The following is a 20,893-nucleotide window of genomic DNA, read 5'->3' on the forward strand; positions in this document are numbered from 1 at the left end:
ACCAATAATTTGGTGAGAATAATTTTTAATTTAATAAGATGTTATAACCTGTTTAAGGAATATTTGGGTTTGGTAAGACCCATACCCGTGAATTCGGGTAAAATGCATGAGAAGACTCCATTCAAAAATCAAGCAAATCTGGTGACTCTTAAAAAGGGGGGAGCGACCACATCGCGACACATAGGATTTTTGTCTTCGTTTATGTATATTATAGAATGATAGATTTAAATAGTGCTGGAGAGCCTGGAGTGTTAAAAGACTTAAAGACCATGCATTGTGGGCTATTTATAATTAATTTACAAGTGTTTTTTCATTGTCATGTGTAGTTCAGTATGCACACGTATATATCTATATCAACATCATCCAAAACTTAATTGTGTGACGGCACCATATCATATAAGTATATTATATAACTAAAAACAAAACCAACAAAATGAGAGTTATCATTCATTCATATATAATCCAACAACTAAAAGACACATTTGATTACTTGTCAAAATCAGTATATTCAAACATGCAATTATAAAACCAATAACAGTTAATACACCATCCTTTTCCTTCCCAACACATGGTAAAAACCCTCAACATTCATCCATCCCAATTTGACCGCAATGTGCTCCAACCAAAAGACAATCAGATGTACAACATAGTCCTACTGAGGCGCTTGTCCATGTGGCGGCGGTCCAGGCGGCAGCGGTGGTGCAATTCCCGTAGGCGTACGAAAATTTTGTTGACCCGTTCCCATCACACCACCACTTGGATTCCCAGGCTTCATAACAAATGTAAATTCCAAGTCACAACTAATAATAACAAGACACTTTAAAATAAAATAAAAAATCCAACAGTTTACATATCTTACCTGATAAGGACCTAACCCTGGCATTGGGGGCATCGGTGCCCCTTGAGGTCGGTTAAACGGCCCCTGCATATTTGGAATGCTGCCTGGTGGTGCACCTCCCGGCCCTGAATGCATGGGGTTCATGCCCATAAAATGGCCTTGCTGCATAGGTGGGCCCATCTGGTTCATTGTACCCTGCACCACATCAATGAAACGGTAACCACCAACCAAATGTAAAAAGTAAACAAAACCGAATCAGCATAAAAGATGGATTAGTTTCATATGTACCCTTACAAACTTGAAAAATATTGTATATACCCAGCCAAATCAAAAAATATCATGTGTATACCCAACTCTAATGAATTTTTACTTAATGACCATCCTACCCCTAACCAATATATTTGTTTAAACCCTATTTTTTATTTAGATTTTAATCGACATTGACGACAAGCATCATCTCTCCTATTTTGTTCTCTCGACAGCAGATAATCGAACAACTGAAACTATATGTTCTAATAAGAAGCATGACAGAGAATAGTAATCCAACTCAAATCAGATGCCGACTTCTGTTCACTGTTAGTTTCTTTTGTTATAAATAAAATTGGGTAAAAATTTAAGCTAAATTGGGTAAATAAAAAAAATTGATTAAAGATGAGTATACTGAAAGTTTTAAGTTTTAGAAAAACAAGGGTAAAATGGTAATTTACTAAATTGTTATTAACAAATTGGGTATATCTGATGGCTGATATTTTAATTACTTCGTAAGGGCATAGATAACTTTTGTTTTACATGAAAGTTCCCCATAAAAGATTACCATTTGACCATGCATGGGCATGTTATGAGGTGGCATCGGGAGCGATGGGCGGGGTAAATGAGAATGTGGCAAAAGTGGCATATGAGTTGGATGTTGCAGTGGCTGCAGTTGCTGGTGGTGTTGCTGTGGGTTTTGTTGATATGGTTGTTGAAACAGTGACGGATGTGGGCCTGGTGGTAATGGTGGTGCACCTAGGGGCATTGATGAGGATATGGGCGGTTTTTGGTCTCCCTGTGATGTATCTAACGACAGTGGCATTGCAACTCCAATCCCGGGAATAGTGCCTTCGTTCCGATTCAATCCAGCAAATGGTCCGGGGGTAGTTGGTGGCTCGGGCCCCAGAAAACCGACAGGCATGCGTTCCGCAAGACCGGAATTTTGTTCATTGTAACCTTGTTAAAATAATAAATAAATCATTAAAAAAGGCAATAAGCGCATGTTAATTAATATCTAGAAATGAAACTACAAACCTTGATTATTATTACCCATGCCGAATTTATCACGAGCTGGATCACCTGGCCTATTTCTGCACCAAAACTTTGTTGTGTTGTCACTGCTGCCACTGCATCAATAATTACATGACTTCGGCATTAGAAACTTCAAGTTAATGAACTGAACGTTCAGTGAATTGTCCGTGAACTATTTGGCTGAAAGTTCAATTCTGTTTGTTTATTTAATAAACTAACAAACATGAGCAAAACCTTTTGATCATTTAGTTAAACGAACGAACATGAACACGTCTTGATCATTCATATATGTTCGTTTTTGTTAATTTATGTTTGTCTGTTTATATACTCATTTAAAAATTGTTTAGGAGCATTACAATTTAGTCTAGTTTTATCTAACGCCCAACAGATTGATGTTTAAGCCAACTTTTAATTGGAGTTGCTCAATTGTGCTTGCTTATATTCGTTCATCTATGTTCAGTTATATCTGTTCGTTTATGCTCATAAAACGTTCGTTTATACCATTAACAAACAAACATGAACACATTCAGTTTCTTGAAGAACGAACACAAACAAGCACACTCCGTTTGCTCAACTGTTCATGTTCAATCACTTGTTCAGTTAAAGTGAACCAAACGAATACAAACATGCCATGTGCGTGGTTGTTCGGTTCATTTACAGGTCTTCAAACTTGGAAAGCCAAAAATAAATAAATATATGTAACAGTTAATTTAAAACATGTAAAAAATAAGTTGCATTAAAGTTGTACCTGCAAAGAAGATACCCAATGGGATGCCATGCAAGATCCCAAACACCGCTATCATGTGCATTCTGAATTTCAATTTGTGGAGTTTCATGTCTGTGTATTATAATAAATTAAAAATTAAAACTAATTTCTAGCAAAACAAGTAGCAAGAATTTAATTTCACATATAAGAACATATTACCCAACTAGCCAGTGAAAGATTGATCCATCGAAACTCCCACTGACAAAATACTCCTCATGAAATGGATGCCAAGCAAGTGCTAACATTAAAAAAAAGTGTAAATAAAAGATATATAGGATAAAACACATTTCTTATGTGTATGGCAAAATGTAATAGTAATGCACTAACCAGTAACATCCTTCTTATGACCACGAAAAATTGCAGTTCTTTCGTAGCCCTAATGTCATATAGCTGAAAGAGTAGAAAATGGTTATTCAACCCACATGAGAAAGTAATATGAAAAGAAGATTAAGAAGATGCACCTTGATAATTTGATCCTTAGAAGCAGTTAATACCCAATTACCATTTTGATTCCATTTCACACAAAGAACGGTATTCTTGTGCCCATGACTGCATACGTAAAGCATTAACTAATTAACGTGTTATTTAAGATTTCAAAAATAATATGTTCCAACTTACAACAAGAACCTAAATCTTTGTATAAAACAATTTTGAAGGTTACAAGCATTCGAACTAGACCAGTAAACGAACAAAACGTTAAGTGAAGTAGCAGAAAGTTCGTTTATGTTCGCTAATTTAGTTAAACAAACCAACATGAGCACATGCCTTGTTTGTTAATTTATATTCATAAACGTTTGTTTACTTTTGTACATGCATGTTTGTTTATATATTCATTTCAATTTTTAGGGCTATATAATTTAGTATAGTTTATGAAATTAAGATACCGCCCATTACAATTTAGACAAGTTTTATTAATTTTTTAGACCAAATAGATAGACGTTCAATTTACTTCTAATTGGTGCTCACTCAGTTATGTTCTTTCATCTATGTTCTGTTATGTCCGTTTGTATATGCTCATGAACCGTTCGTTTATACTGTTAAGGAACGAACATGAACATGCACATTTTCGTAAAGGAACACGAACAAGAAGACCGGCCTTTTAGTTTAACTTTTCGAGTTCAGTCCTTTGTTCGGTAAATTTAAATGTACGAGCACAAACATGCTCTGTTCGTCATTGTCCGGTTCGTTTACAAACCCATTCATAACCAAGTGAGACAAAATTGCAACATCCAAACAGTATGAACAGATATAATAATATTAAATATCATTTGCACTAACAATGAAGATAATTCTCTTCCAGATCTAGCATCCCAGAGCTTCACAAGATTGTCTTTCCCACCTAATAAAACACAAAAAAATATATAAATTAGTCTATTACACCAAAAGAATAATAATAAACATTTCGAATAACATTACATATAAAAGTAAATGGTACCAGAAACTAGCAAAGACTTGGTAGGGTGCCAGTCAACACTCTTCACATCCCAACCATGGCCTGCCTGAGTTAAAACCACATATTACAGTTATCTTTATTTGACAGTTACAACTAGTGAAAACAGTGTAAATAGACATTCTACAAAACATTACCGGTTAAAGAACGTTCTTCCTGGCAACGAGCAAAGTCCCAAACTTTAACAGTTGTGTCATCAGAACATGAACAGAACTTTAAATCTGTTCTAGAAAAGCTGTTAACAAGTAGAAAGTCAACTTATAATAAATGGCAAAATGCACAAGAAAATTCTGGACATAATGAAAAAAATATATCTATACCTTAGATCACGAACAGATTCCTTATGTGCAGATTTATTAGACATAATGAAAAAAATATATTTATACCTTAGATCACGAACAGATTCCTTATGTGCAGATTTATTAGCTTTCACATTGTTCATGTTGTTTTGCCAATACCTAAACACATTCAACATATGAACTTCAAAAACTACAAATTAACAAGTACACAAAAATCATGAGGTTTGTTACTTTATAGAGCCTCCATCATCACCCGTGACCATCCAATTGTCATTATAACTCCATACCATAGATCTGATTGGCTGATCATGAGCCTGTAAATTCAAATATTATGACAAGTCTCAGCAGTTCATCAAACATAAGTAACAATAAGACGCATAAATCAGCATACCTGCAGAATCATTTCAAAATTGAAAGATTGACCGTTCCATAATGTGAATTCTCCGCTGTGTGAACCAGTTATAAGTCGCCTGCCAGTCGGGGTCCACTTCAAATAAATGCATGTGTCAGAACAATACAGGTTCATATGTAAATAAGTGTATGCTAATGTTTCTTAAGAATTTTACCAGAACACGGTTGATTGAACAGCGGTTTTTGTTAAGTGATGTGTGAACAAACTTTGCAGCAAAGCTGGTGGATGGATTATCTGAATATGCAACTGTCGGTAACATCTGCATACAAAATAACATGATAAACATGTTTAGATTAGCATGCTACATTCAATCATGTTGTGTTAACGAGAATGCTTCCTGACATCAATTGCTGCAGCTGGTGTAGGTTGTAATACTGTTCTGTCTCGTGAATCTTGTTGCCATAAACGAGTCTGCATAGAAATTTATACGCAAATATAATATAAAAATACTTGCAGGCCAGATAAAGCGTATGTTATAGATCAACATGAAAACAAGAACGGTTATCTAAAAGAATGTTACCTGCATATGTCGCACGACAGTGCTTGTGTAATCAACAGCTCTTCGCTGTCCGATTTTCCTCATCCTTTTGGCAGCAAAGTTGTCATGGCCTGCGGCACAAGATTTAGTAATGGAAAAGAAAACAACTAACCATAACCAAAAAAACCAAATTATAACAAAAGGATAAATATTGAAGATAAACTAGCGACTAGCATTAACAGCTAAAAGATAGAAACAGAATGCTAAAGATAAGTAATGAACAAACAACACGACACTATAACGTCCAGAAACAAGAAAACTATAACAGGTCAATCAACAAAGTAAAGAGAATTTGTAGTTGATTCTCAAACAAGACAAGACTCAATTGTTACAAAATAGACCAGATAAGAAATGATGTTTTTAGGGAAAGAATAGGGGTGGCTAGTATTTCAGATACGATAAGGGAAGGGATGCTGAGATGGTTTGGGCATGTGAAGAGGAGGCAGGTGACACCACCAGCATAGCAGTGGAAACCTGCATTGTGGAGGGGAGAAAGTTTAGGGGCAGACCCAAACTAACTTAGGATGAGCGGGTTAGGCATGATTTGATAGAGTTACACCTCTCTGAGGACATATTAGGGTTAATGACCTTTAGGAGAGTGTACACCTTAGGCAGACTTTGCTTGCAACTGCCGTCTACCATTGTGGTTGTGTCTTGTTCTATGATGTTGTGTGTATGTTAAGAGGTACAGCACTAGCACACTAGCACTACCTCTTCTTGGGATAGAGGTACGGTCTGCCTACATCTCACAATACCAATACCATACCAATAGCCTTGCTATGAGTAGGATTTTACTGGGTATGGTTGTTGTTAGGGGTGTGCATACTTACGTCCAAACCAAAAAAAACCCGTAAAACCCGAACCCAGACCTACCCAACTCTTCCTGGTTATGTTTCGGTCTTGATAATTGCTGTGAATCGGTCTCAGTCAGGGTTCGGGCAATTACCCGACTGAGGACCGTAACCCGAGTTATAAAGTTTATCAACATAACTTGAGTCAGACATTCCGTCAAACAGTTGGTGTGCACCGACATAAAATATTGCATAAATATAAAGTTTTTGAATGCATCCCCTAATAACAAGTTTAAACAACAATCACAAGTTCATCCATCTATGATGATGAATGTAACCAGCTTAAGTAAACAGAATTATGTATTCCGACACAAACGGACTCCAATTGAACTGACTCATTGTTGGAACCAAAAACTCTAAAGGGTAAAAGCAAAACCCTAACTAATACAAGTAGAAATTCATAAAGGGCTAACCGTCGAAAGCGGGATGAGGAGGAGGTTGCTGTTGCTGTTGGTGATAGTCCTGGTAACCACCACCGAGAGTAGTGGAAGAAGCAGAAGACTGACGCATCATCTGCTGCTGGAATTGATGAGGCAGTGGCGGCTGTTGCTGTTGCTGGTGGTGTTGCATCATCTGCTGCGGTGGTGGTGGTGGTGGCTGGTGATACATTGGCTGCTGCTGCTGCTGTTGCTGTTGCTGTTGAGGATCATTGTACATCATCCTTTTAACTAATTGAAGCCTAAGAAATCAGGATTGTTTATGAATGGAAAATTATTATTATTATTATTATTATTATTATTTTTATTATTATTATTATAATTATTAGGGTTTGTCAAACAACACGAGATGTTGATGTGATGTATTTTCTTACACCGTCATGTCGATAAAGAAAAGAAATAAAATCTTAAATTACATACACAACGCTAACGATTTTTAGTTAGGGACTTAGGGCTAGTTGTGAGTTGGAGGTGGAAATTTGAACATGAACCCGACACAGATTATTATTTGTGTCTAAAGATTTCAATTTTAAATTTTTAACTCACAGTGGCGCATTTTCGTAGAAATATAAATTCGGGTCAACATGAACATGGACTATTTAAGTTATTTATCAAAAAATTAAACAAAATTGATATAATTCAGAAAAATAAAAAACCGAAAAAACACTGATATATATATATAATGTTTTTTTAATAGTTAAACGGGTTAATGGGTCAACCCGTCTTTTACGGGCTACCCGAACCCGACCCGTCTACAACGGGTCATTTTAATCGACCCAAACCTAGTTTTTTTCGTGTCGGTTTCAGGCCCTGTCAACAACTTCGCCCCTAATTTTAATAATCAACCACTTCACGCGTTGCGGCTAAGGAACATGGTTCGTAGTCGGCCTAAACGGAGGCGAGGAGGGTGACAGACCCAGGTCCATTCTCTTGAGAGCCCCAAAATTGTTAAAAAAAATTATATGCTTTAATACATAATTTGGTTTTATAACATAAGTCGTTTCTTGATGCAATGGAAAGAATGGCAATCTATGGAATCTGTGAAAACCCGTAATATCCGTATAATTCTTAAACAATAACTAGACGCAACTACATTACAAAAATATCCTAGATTAGATGCATATTCACTAAATCATCAAAAGTCTAACACAATTGATTTCACGTATATCATACACGTTAGCCGATTATAGGGATTACCGTGTCACCCGCACAAACACCCCACATGACGAATGGGCACATTTTGAGGTGAGTTTTGCATCAATCGACTCGTATCCTCATTCGAATCAAAAATATTAATTTATCAGCTTGACATTTGAAGGGAAAAAAAACTTAACGGAGTTCAAATGAAAACAACTAGTTTCGGTGGCCACTATTTTCGGAAACGAGATTATAATCGGCCAACCGCAAAAAGGTTGGACTATTAAAAGTCAATTTGTCAATTTATGACAGACCCGTATCCATTCTCTCGAGAGACCCAAAATTGTTTAAAAAAATTATATGTTTTTTATACATAATTTTTTGGTTTTATAACATAAGTCACCCCTCAGTGTAATGGAAAGAGTGGTAGTCTATTGAATCTGTGACAATCCGTAATATCCGTACAATTTTTAAACAATAACTAGACGCACGTTACAGAAATATCCTAGATTAGATGCATATTCACTAACTCATTAAAAATCATGATTTCACATATATCATACACGTTAGGCGATTATAGGGATTACCACGTCACACGCACAAACACCCCCACACGAGAATTGGAGCACGTTTCGAAGCGTATGAAGTGAAACAAAAAACATGTGGTAGCTTTTTTGCAAATAGCGTAATAATAACACTATATAACATATTTCTTACACAACTAATGTGTATTAATTATTATTACACTAAAACACATTTAAAGCAGTATAATAGTTACTATGCTAGTTGTAAAACTATAGTGTAATTACGATAGCACAAGAATTATTACAACATAATTACTCTATTCAAAGTAATTACAATTTCGCCACCACATCTTTCTCTTCTTCACTTTGCGTAGTTCGAATGATAAATTTCATTTGTATTTGATCCAAAATACCATGCAAAACCTTGTAAGTGAATGGGCTTCATTCTACAATCTATTACCATTAGTTGTACTATTTTCAACCATGCAAGAAAACTGACTATTGGAGTGGTTGTTGCTTCCGATGGTGATTGCACAAGTTCCCGAGGTGGCGTATGAAAAAGCAAGCGAGCCACAACACGATCAATGGGATTAGTCTTTGTTTCTACATCTGGTGTTCTTGTTGAACTGTCATAAAGGAATGAATGTTAGCTTTAACATGTTTTCAGCACATGGCATATACCAACACTGTGTTTTATAAGGTTATACTAACCTTTTTGTACTGCTTAGTCTTTCCAAGACAACACTGGTGCCATCATTGCTTCTTTTGTTGGTAGTGCCATCATTTTTTCTCCGCAAAGCACCTTGAGCCAAACGAAACAAGCTATCTCTGATACAAACCCTCATTTGAATGCTCAACTGCACCAAATCACTTCATTAACATCACAAATCTTTAAAGTTGAATATCTAAGTTTCAAATATCCGAAATTTGGATATCTGAAAATATCAAATATTCGAATCCGAAATTTGGAAATAAACGGATATCCGAATTCTAAAAAATATTTGATTACTTGATAATTTAAAAAGAAATACAAAATAATTATTAAAAAGATTATTTCGGATACCTGAAATACCCAAAAGTTTACAGAAGGCCTATCCAAAATTTCTAACTAATATTTATTATTTAATAATTTAAAAAAATATATATTTCAGATAACCGGAATATTTAGATTTTTTTGCACACCCCTATTCACAAGATCAAGTGCTATATCTGTTGTTATGAATTAAAGGTGGCTATTTTGACCGATTTACTTAGGAAAAGGTTGCCTAACACGTTGTATTATGTACAACAGTCGAAATCGTTCAAAGTGAATTTTTATAGCATAAAACTTCCTAAATCATTTTATCCTTAGCAGTTGAATTATCATATGTATAATGAAAGATTTTTGTAGTAATAACTTAGTCATGTTTTGACCAACCAACCACCCGTTTTGTGAGTATGAATATAATACTCACCCCTGCAATAACATTTTGAAATTGTTGTACAACAGTATCTGCCAATGCGGTTTTATCCATCAGCACATGTCTTCCAACTGAATCACTCTGACTGCTCACACTTTGATCAACTTCCACTCTACTAGTTCTCGCAAACTGCACATGATGGCTTTCTATTTCAAGGTTTGAAATATCATCCTGATGACTTATCTCCTGTTGTTTCTTACGAATCGCAAGCAAAGCCCGCATTTGCTGCCGCCTCCTTAATTTTTCAATTTTTTCCTGAGGTGTCATGATCAAAGGAGTACTTCTGTCCGAAAGATATGACACTTGCTCACGCGTCGTTGCTGAATGCATGCTATGATCTCTAGGAGACGGACATGCATTTATGAATTGCGTGTACCCAAAAGACTCGGTTTCTTGGTTACTTAAACAAGATGTTTTGCTATGTTGTCTAAACTGTCCAACTTCATTTTTCATCTGTGCACACTAACAGTACTGAAACATATATAACTCTAAAGTTTACTTACAGTTTTAAAATATGTATACAAAAATTACCGTTTGTTTTTCATCTTTTATGACTCTTGATTTAGTTTCAAAATAATCTGCTAAATTTATACTTTGGGAGTTCATAGACAGCATTTCCAGATTCTCCGAACAGCCAATAACATCCTTAGTAGATGGCCACAACTCCAGGTCATGGTTGCTGCAGAACACCACTTGAGATGAATAACATCAGGAATAAAATAAATATATATTATATGCAAAAGATCTGAAGTAAATTACATTACCTTAGCATTCTATCAAGATCATCAAAGCTCCCGACATTGGCCCAACCATAATCAACAAAATTACTTCGAACCCTGTCGACAGCCTGATTGTCAAAAATTTGAGAACCATTATCTACTTGAGCTTTTTCATCTGTAAAAAATCAGTGGTGGTATTTTAGTATAAAAAGTATAGAGCATATTTATGTGTGATTGTGTCTATTTTAGTATTTTTGAACCATTTGTTTTATGAATGGGTTGATTGAGCTTATGGTCAACTCTTTTAGTATAAAAAACACAAAGTAAATATTATACCATATATGGGTTGAGTTAAAAATATAGTGTTTTAAAATAGGAAGCCGTAGATTGAACTCAAACTAGTGGCATTGGAATCATCTCATCGAACTCTACGATATTAGATTTTAGCTTTTCGCTTTTCATTTTTAGCTTGTAGATTTTGATTTTTTTGGTTCAGATCATTGTGTCTTTTTATTTATCATTGCGTCTTTTGTTTATTTTTGTCATTGTGTCTTTTTTCTCGGCATTGTGTTATATTACTCAGCATGTTATATTACTTGACATTGTGTTATATTACTCAGCATTGTATTATAACTAAGTACCTGAGTGTTCATGATCCACCTTTGTAGCCTTTGATGAAGATAAACCAAGCAGTGAACCAAATTCATCAGATGAAGCCCTTCCATCCAAGCCATATTTTGTATCGTTCTCTTGTCCTGATATGGTTATATTATCAGAAGCAGTTGTGTTTTGAATAAGCTTCACATTAGCAACTTCCTTATTAGGCGGCTTTCCATAAGTTTCAGCAGGATATGTCACAATGTGATCTTTATTTTCACTTTCCTCCCCCCATATAATATTTGTAATCTGAAAATATTCATAAGATAAATATAAGTTCCATCTCTCTGTTACAAATTTAAAACACACACACATATAACATCTACTTCTCAAATTATGAAACTTTGCACAAGATGACTATTTCTGTGTGTGTAGTCAGGCAACCGCCTTCGTTGGTGTGTAGAGTATTTGCCATTTCTATTGTACACAAATAGTGTTCGTCAGGATGAATGGTTCTCTAAATGGGACAAAGCTCACCAACACAGTCTAGTGTTGTAACAAAGGAATGATATGATGCCACCACTAGAACCAAAAGAAGCAAACCTGTTGGTATAAGTACATGTGCCATCGATTCAGAGGTTGTGTACATTACCCCTTATAACACCCCTAAAATCCGACCCCGTTTTTCGCATTTTAGACCAATTAGATAAGAGTTAATTACATAGATGGTTCATATGGTTTTGCCTAAGTAATGGATTATTATTATTTATTATTATTATTTTATTTTAGAAAAGTGACGAGCCCCCAGCAAACTTTACTAGAAAGAGTAAAAGAATACAAACAAAGGCACATAACAACCCGGGACATATCCCTAAGGTTATCTAAGCCCAAAACAATAAGAAAACCAACTCTAATATAAAACATCCCTACTAAACACAAACCAAAAGTCGGGATGATCTCCTAAGCACTTGCTAAACCACAAAAAATCAAAATACACAAAACCATTACAATAGCATCTTAATTAAGGATTTGGGGTCTAAGGTGTAAGTTAGTGTGTTGGTATGCATGAATGACATGCGGAAAATAATAGAACATTGTGAGGAATGAAAAAAAGAGTGTGTTTGGTCGGTCAACGGTATAGAATCACCTATCACCCAAGCAATCTCATTCCTTCTAAACACATCAAAAACATTCAGCTGCAACCACAATTATTAAAACACACACCCAGACAAACTCTAGCAGTATAGATACTATATTACTATAGAAGGCATTATTTAAAAAAAAAAACATTTATGCTCTAGTGAGAAGAAATATGAATCATATTACTTATAACAAACACTAAGGCCATAATAAAAGTATGAGAAATAATTTATTTAAAAAAAAAAAGAAAGAAAAAAAAACAACTAGCTACTAACCTCTTCGTCTTCCCAGTTAAACATCGTTGTAAGTTGTGGTAACAATATTATTATTATGTTCCAAGCAGCTTAATAATCCAACACGTCTTAACCCGCACATGGCCGATTATTCTCAAAACTTGTGTCCCCAAAACAAAACATGAATAAGCAAGCAAGCAACAAGTAAAAACTCCCAGTTGCAATATGAAGTTACATAACCCAGAAGTAGATGGTTAGATCGAACAGAATTAATGAGAGGTGGATATTATGTTGGACACGTGTGAGGTGGAGTTTAGTCAGTATCTAAAATGTGTGGTTTGGAAAAATGGATCAAAATCGGTTGTTTTATTGGTGGATTGGATTTTCCTATTTTTAGTTTTAGTTTCTTATTTTGACTTTTTTTTTCATTTGATTAGTTGGACAGCGCTCCGACAGCTGATAAATTCAGATAATATTTAGTTTGTTTCAAATTTATTTATATAATAGACCCGCAGCTTAGACCATACGCTATGGGGTGTGGATGGGGTTTTTTTGGGCATGGTGGGCGGCAAACACCACATAGGGGCGCCGACGAGGGGTGGGCGGCAGAAAATCATGTGGGCCCTCTCTGTCTATCTCTCACACACACATACATGCATATGTAGGGTAAATACTATAAAAAACCAATATACTTTCTGGTTTTTTCCTTATAAAAGTCCCTTAACAATTATAATGAAAAAAGAAAATTAAACAACTTAAAAAGGTCATCTATTGCATACTGAACGTGGTTTTCGTTTGGGTTATGGTTTGAAACATTTTTATTATACTCAATCTGTTGGTAAAATAATTAGAGTATCTAGTGACCATAATACAATAATTTTAGCTGTAAATTATACATAGTTAGAAAAGAAGGTATCTTGATTTCTTTTATATGTACAGTTGGTTTAGATAGCAGGTTGAACTAATTAAAAACAAAAATATAGCATATATATAAAAGAAAAATAGACGTTCTTGGGGCATTAAACCATAATGGGGCATCTTTGGGGTGGGCTTCGATGCCTCGGTGCTTACGTGGCGCTGACGCGGCACGGTAGAGGGGCTTCGAAGCCCCCTACCGTAGATGATAGCCTTATACCTCATGGATTCATTTTTTTATATTTATGATTTTATCTTTTTCTATTATTGTGAAACTATTTTTTAATTTTAATTTATTTATTGTAAAGAATTTGTATTATTGATTCAGAATTTATATATTGCATGATCATAATGCTTTGGACTTGCATAGGCAAAAATTAGAGTAATGCCAGGCCCGGCTCTAAGAAGTCAAAATTTTTTTTGGACCGAAGGCGAAAATATTTTTAGGCCTCAAGTAAAATGAGTATTTTGACGTTATTTTACCAATATCGTGAAAATAACGTTAAAAGTGGCGGAAGGTTAATCAGGCATCATGTGGTGGCGTTGATAGCCGAAAGACAAGGGTACATGCACCAATCGGTCGGTGTCCCGATGGTTGAGTGTTATGTGTCTTATGTCCAAGGCTTGATGCAAAACTACTATCGAGCCGAGGGTCTCACCGGAAGCAGCCTCTCTATCCCTATGGGGTAGAGGTAAGGCTGTCTACATCTTACCCTCCTCAGACCCTACTATAGCTTTGCTATTGGTGGGATATACTGAGTACGATGATGATGATGATGATGAAGTAAAATGAGTATTTTGTTAGCTTTAAACAATTAAATTTTTTATTGGTCACACTTGGTTATGATTTGAGTTATGTAAAAAGGTTTTATATAAAAATAAGCTTATTGTTCCAATAACGTGCTGTTCCGGACACGCAAACCGGCCCACGCTAGACCGTCCCAGGTCCATCACGTGAGAGGTAAATCAGTCTTACTCAGCGGCAAGGCGATTGGCGTTTAGGATCGGTTTCGAACCCACGACCTCTAACTTATTGTTCCAAGTCTTACGCCTCCTTAACCAACTGAGCTACACGACGGGGACATAAAAATAAGCTTAAACATATTCCAAATGGGACTAGAACCCACAACATTTTGGTTGAAAGTAATACATTTTTGTCACTAAGCCATACTAGTTGTTATGTAATTGGGTTTAAACATTAAATATACATCTTATTATTCATAAAAGTACATATAATTTTTTTTTAAATATTTTCGGGCCTAACGAGGTGTCGGGCCGGGGGCCGTCGAACACCCCACCCTCCCTAAAGGCCGGCCCTCAGTCATGCTAGCTTGAATCTCATGTACTACAGTGTAACCTTCGTGTTATGCCGGTGTACCTTGATTGAAGATGTTTCTTTGTTTAGATAGGTAATGAGTGCGATTGTTTAGTTTAGTAGTGGGTTTGCATATAACCTATTAACCATTGGTTTATATATTTGTTTAAAAAGATCTCCCTACTATTTTTAGTTTTGATATTTACATATAAAGGCCGCATGATTTGTTGATGAAAAGTTCCTTTCATTTATGGATGCAGGTGGATGTGTTCTTGTAAAAGCGTGTTGTCTTGTTTTTGGATCCTAGTCTGGGTACCTTGCTATCTCCGTGTCACTTACATGTACATGTTTAGCTATAGTTATTGAAATTAATTACCGTTAACGATAATTTATATTATTAAACAATTGATTAATGAATAAATGGATGCCAAAATGAAGAAATGAAAGCCAAACGAAAAAATGGAGACTAAAATGCATAAATGTAAGTCAAGATGCATACATTGAGGCAAAAATGCATAAATGGAGGCAAAAATGCATAAACGGATGATAAAAGGCATGAATGAAGGCCAAAAGACACGAATGAAGGCTAAAATGTGTAAATGGATGCCAAAATGAAGAAATGAAAGTCAAAAATGAAGAAGTGAAACCAAACGAAGAAATAAAAGTCAAAATGCATAAATGGAGGCCAAAATCCATAACGGGAGGCCAAATGCATAAATAGATACCAAATGTATAATTGAAAGCCAAAATGCATACATAGAGGTCAAAATGCATAAATAATTATAGAAGCCAAAAATACATACATAGAGGTCAAAATACATAAATACTTATAGAAGCCAAAATGCATAAATGAAAGCCAAAATGTAAAAATAAACGCAAAAAGGAAGAAATGAAAGCCAAAATGCATTAATGATGGCTAAAATGCATATAAAGGGGCCAAAATGCATAAATATATGTCCAAATGTGTAAATGATAGCCGAAATGAAGAAATGGAAGCCAAAAATGAAGAAATGTAAGCCAAACGAAGAAATCAAAGTCAAACGGAGAAATGAAGTCCAAAATCCATAAATGGATGCCAAATACATAAATTGAGACCAAACTGCATAAATAGACATCAAAAAGCATAAATGAAAGCCAAAATCCTTAAATTTAGGCCAAAATGTATAAATGAATGTATTCGGTAAACTTCAATATTGGCTAAAAATTATGACAATATGATTCTCTATAGTTATGTGAACCTTTTTATGTGTAATTGGTTGGTGAAGTGTTCTAGTCATGATACCAATAATTTAACCATTGATAAATGTCAAAAGATTAATAAAAAATATTTATAAAGTTATATATACTAATAAGGGCGAGTAAAGTGTCGAATCAATTAGGAATCGATGGAAAGTGCTAATCGAGTTAATTGTTTCTTAATTATTTATACTATTTTGGACAAATGATGTCAAGCGGATTAAATATTGATTTGATTGTAAAACAATTTGAGAAATGCACACACTTCAGGTTCGGGTAATGCAATAAAATGAAAAACTGTAACTTCTATCAACTGGATAATCACATAGGCATGACTCGCCTATTAAGATTGATATATAATTACCAAACACTGTAATTTGGTTATGACGGTTCATAGAACCCAATCCGACTAATTGACACAACTGAACACGATCTACCTAATTACTGGTTCGTTAAATATAAAAATCAACATAGATCAATGATTAATGGTAAACGGTTCAATGACTATAAGAACTCAATCCTAAATGTTTATGAACGCATACCAAATAATTGGCGATAAACAAGAATTCTATAAAAACAGTTGTTTAATCAATCAAAACAAACATAAAGCTAGATCAACCACATGACTAATCGAACCTCAATGCAATTCTAGATAGAAATCACAAAAACATTTAGTGTGTACAAAAACCCTACACCTTAAGTGACAAATAATTTAGCCTCGCCTTCGCATGGTAAATAGCTCGTTTATGGGTTGGAAGGACGAAACCATAGAAGCTTCAATGATCCGAAAACTTTGGGATGGTGCAAAGTCACCCTCTAGCTCGTCTACAGCCAATGGAACCAATGTTTTGAAACTCGGACCGCCCCGTCTGGTCAGACCGGTCTCGACCAAGACTCGATACTAATACCGGTCCAGGTCATGGTATTTGACTTGTTTTCTAAGAAACCCGGTCGGGTTTTGTGGGCGGCGGTTGGACCGGTCCCGGTGACCCACCGAGTGAACCAGCAAAACAGATCTTGACGGCGGTTATGATCTGGATGGCTCAATCAATCCCATCTATGCAAGTCGGCGTTGGAAGGTGAAATTGACATCAAACAATTGGCGTCGAAGAATGCGGCTGTCGATTTTGGGAAAAGACTAAAAAAGTAATCGGAAATCCCAAATTACAGTTGTCGTTGACGAGCTCTTAACGGTGGTTGAGGGCCGACCAAATTCCTTTATACATACATACTATAATATATTATATGTAACATCGTGAAAATTTCGAGTTCAAAGTATCAACTTTCCAAAGTCTAGGGACTAAAATTGCCAAATTCCAAAGTGGAGGGTTTAAAATGTAAATTCTGATTTTCCTGACCGTCGCGGTACGCGACAGGTCAGAAGAAAACACCCATCGCGGTACGCGATAGGGTGACTGACAATGTGTGACACGTGCACGTGGCACACAGTGGAAACGTCTGTCGCCACGTGGAGCGGTGCCTGTCACGTGGCAACACGTGGCAGGTCTAGTGTATGACTGGCCTGGCCTACGTCGCGGTACGCGACGGGATCCAAAATATTGCCTATAAATAGCGGCCATGGGCAGATCATTTTCACACACCAAATCTGCTCTCTCACTTCTCTCTAGCCTCTCTATAGAACATATAACGATTTGCCTCGATAAGCGTGCCGATCCCTCGTTTGTGTAACAACATTTCTTCGAAGTTTATACCACCCTTCACCCACACTCAATCAAGAAGGTGTTGTTAAGATGACAAAGAGTCTTGAAAGTCGTGTCATCAAGTGTTGAGGATTTGGCGTTCCTCGATTTGCGTGTCGAGAAGATTAAAGCGGCGTTGGAGTGCTGCTCGAGTCCCTAGGGTTTCTATACGCCACTAAGGTTAGGCGTAATAACGAATTCAATATAATTCAATATTATATTAAAGGCTTGAGCCTTAAGTCGAGGTTATACTCGATACCTCGATAAAAGAAAAGAAATATAAACATAACAAAGAAATGAATAAAAGATTGTGTATTGAATATTGTGATTACATATATTTGTGTGTAAGTATATATGTATATATAATCTTTGTTATGAAAATATTATTTAATGAATAATGAGTATTCTTAAATAATAAAAGAAAATGATTACGTTTCTTGGAGAAGAAGAAACGTCGGGTTTTGAATATAAACTAAAGGTTTATAAGTTACTTTTAAACTAAAGGTTTTCAAGTAAATAAGAATTAAACTAAAGGTTCAATCGAGGATTGAGATATAAGACTAAAGGTTTTAAGCCGGATCGTGTATCCGACTAACAAATATTTATACTCGTACTATAGGTGCGAGATAAAGAAAGGGAAAGACCCTTGGACGGTGAGTGAAGCCGATCCTAAAGCGAGAAGGTGAATACGACCCCAAACTTTTACTTATTTAAAATGAGTCAAACTTGTTATTTGAAATTGTTTACAAGGAACTATGTGTTCCTAAAACCGTTATGAATAAGGGTATAAACCTAGCCCTCAGGCTGCGGTATACGTATGTCTGGATCCTTACATAGGTGGTACTATGCGATGAATGGGCATGATCGCACCACCCTTGGTCGTAGGACGCTCTCCTGCAGGGAGTACGACCTTATGTGTATATTTACGAGTACTTAACTAAGTCGAACGCTGCGGTGTTTGCTGAGGTGACCTAGAGTAGAGGCTCATATTTATAATGTGTTATTTGACTTTGTTATTCCTAAGCCACGTTGGGCCGAGGCAGGCGTAGTCTCGAGGGGTAATAAAGTAAAAGAAATATTTTTGCGTCAGCGTGTTCACCAGCATTCGTTGCTGACTATTTTCTTACATTTTGCAGGTGAACAAAGTTAGAGCTTGGAAATGGCGAAGTACTAATATCCGATGGCTCGGATTTCTTTTGTATAAGTTTAATATGGTGGTTTGTAAACATAAAACAAGTAATCTTTTGTTAACAACTTTAAACGGGTATTTTATAATTCCAGTCTTTTGATTATATATATATAAATTACATTTTCGATCCTTAAAGTTTTATAAGTCTTCCGCAAAATAACGCAACTCTGAATTATTTACAAACAAGATACCAACTCACTGGTCGCACTTCTAGACCTTAGATGGGGGTGTGACATTATATATAATTTATATTGTAAAAAATGCATAAAAAGACTAGGATGCCCATATTTAATATTAAAACATGGATGGAGCCAAAAAAGATGATGGAGAAAACAAGATTTGAAGTAGGTCCGGATAAAAAAATAAAGGTTTGGTTGAAACGATTAAAAGTGACAAAATCAAAGGGATAAAATGGTGGTTTACTTTAAACATAATGGGCCTAGTTTGTAATTTACATATTTATTTGAAAATCTTTCATAAATTTATTTAAAATATCATGTGTAGGGACTTTAATATGCAAAAAAAACAAATGTAAAGGGACTTTTATAAAAGTTGATTGGTTATTTTTATATTGTATTTGCCCTTTTTGGATTATGATGTATGTTTTGGATTATGTTTTTTTGAAGTTTCATGAAAAGTTGTAAATTTTTTTATATATAGAGTAGAAACTCTATAAAATAATACACTTGAAACCATCAAAATTTATTAATTAAAAAAGTTATTAATTAATCGATAAATGAATAATTATTAATTTATATATTAATTAATATTTTATTAATTTATAGTAGAATACTTAGTTTACAAACACATTTCAAGCTTCCACTTAATTATTGTATACAATGCATGTATATCAAATAAATGACCCAATTTAAAAAAAACCTTCAATCTCCCACCTTATTATGCTTCTTGTGTTCAATGTATCATTTCGCGAAACGAAGCTATTGAAGCGGCAATCACATTGAACAATTTCTTGTTGAGCTATGAGAAAACAACACCAGAAATTCTTACCATGCTAAGGAAAATTAGGGACGAGATTCAAGGGGAAATTGATTTCAACAAAAAACAAAAGACAATTGAGTCATTTTTCAAGAAACCTTCATAAATCATTCATGTAATATGCTATATATAAGGAATTATTAATTTATATTTTATACGGGGTCTAAAGAAATTATCAAAATGTATTATCTTATAATTTTAGCGAATTATTAATTTAACACCTTATCCCCGAGTCGGGACCGACAAAAAATATTATCTCAGAGAGTTTATTAAATAATCTAGTATTAATTTATCGAGTTTCTACTGTATAAATAAATATATACTTATATTATTTATGACATTATCCGGGTCTGAAAACATTAAATGGAATAGAAGATAGGTCGAATGGGGGTTGAAAGTTGATTATAATATCATTAAAGCTTTTTTTCCTCGTTTTTTAGATCCCTCGCGTGTCGCGAAGCGATTATGCGTAGTCCTTTGCTTATCAAGAAAGACAAAATAGTTGTCGCACTTTCAGAACACCCTCGCGTGCCACGAGGGATGTGTCTTTTGTGCTCGTGTGTTGCGAGGGAATGACAGTTCAAATTTTTATTTTCTTTTCACCCGTCTAAGCTCTGAAATGTAGGCGTATCAACCCCGATCATCCTAAGAAGCCAATATAAGCTTGTAACTAATCCGAATAAGCATCTTTAACGTTCAATACCCTAAAATACAAAAGCATGCTTGAAGTACCATAGTTCTAACTAAAAACTTAATAAAAAAATGTTTAACACACACTATAATACACGATTTAGACCCAACCATCAACCATTGATCGGTTTAATGAGTTATCCGGTTTTCAAACATTGATACATGCATGC

The 20,893-nt window shown here is 35.2% G+C and overlaps 2 protein-coding genes and 1 pseudogene across 3 annotated transcripts; all 3 read right to left on the reverse strand.

Annotated features, from left to right (window-relative positions):
• Positions 1 to 341: 341 nt before the first annotated feature.
• LOC143608370 (flowering time control protein FY-like) lies at positions 342 to 7,161 on the reverse strand (annotated as a pseudogene). Its single transcript, XR_013149245.1, has 18 exons — positions 6,849 to 7,161; positions 5,567 to 5,655; positions 5,389 to 5,457; positions 5,201 to 5,305; positions 5,026 to 5,121; positions 4,866 to 4,948; positions 4,722 to 4,793; positions 4,473 to 4,570; positions 4,321 to 4,380; positions 4,164 to 4,224; positions 3,347 to 3,434; positions 3,213 to 3,275; positions 3,045 to 3,123; positions 2,868 to 2,957; positions 2,123 to 2,214; positions 1,653 to 2,044; positions 860 to 1,033; positions 342 to 769 (listed from the first exon to the last, which is right to left on the reverse strand). The product of XR_013149245.1 is annotated as a flowering time control protein FY-like (transcript).
• A 1,688-nt stretch (positions 7,162 to 8,849) lies between these two features.
• Positions 8,850 to 10,446, reverse strand: LOC143608432 (protein LNK2-like). Its single transcript, XM_077083475.1, has 3 exons — positions 9,988 to 10,446; positions 9,245 to 9,390; positions 8,850 to 9,159 (listed from the first exon to the last, which is right to left on the reverse strand). The coding sequence occupies exons 1-3, from the start codon at positions 10,444 to 10,446 to the stop codon at positions 8,895 to 8,897; spliced, it is 870 nt and encodes a 289-aa protein (XP_076939590.1). The 3' UTR covers positions 8,850 to 8,894.
• A 9-nt stretch (positions 10,447 to 10,455) lies between these two features.
• Positions 10,456 to 13,076, reverse strand: LOC143608433 (protein LNK2-like). Its single transcript, XM_077083476.1, has 5 exons — positions 12,725 to 13,076; positions 11,354 to 11,618; positions 10,758 to 10,887; positions 10,525 to 10,672; positions 10,456 to 10,464 (listed from the first exon to the last, which is right to left on the reverse strand). Exons 1-5 carry the CDS (start codon positions 12,746 to 12,748, stop codon positions 10,456 to 10,458), a joined length of 576 nt encoding a protein of 191 aa, XP_076939591.1. The 5' UTR covers positions 12,749 to 13,076.
• Between the last annotated feature and the right edge of the window lie 7,817 nt (positions 13,077 to 20,893).

This window comes from Bidens hawaiensis, unplaced genomic scaffold (assembly GCF_021521415.1).
Source record: "Bidens hawaiensis isolate Kalapana, Puna unplaced genomic scaffold, B.hawaiensis_p1.1 tig00419365_1, whole genome shotgun sequence".
In the NCBI taxonomy this organism is placed as follows: domain Eukaryota; kingdom Viridiplantae; phylum Streptophyta; class Magnoliopsida; order Asterales; family Asteraceae; genus Bidens; species Bidens hawaiensis.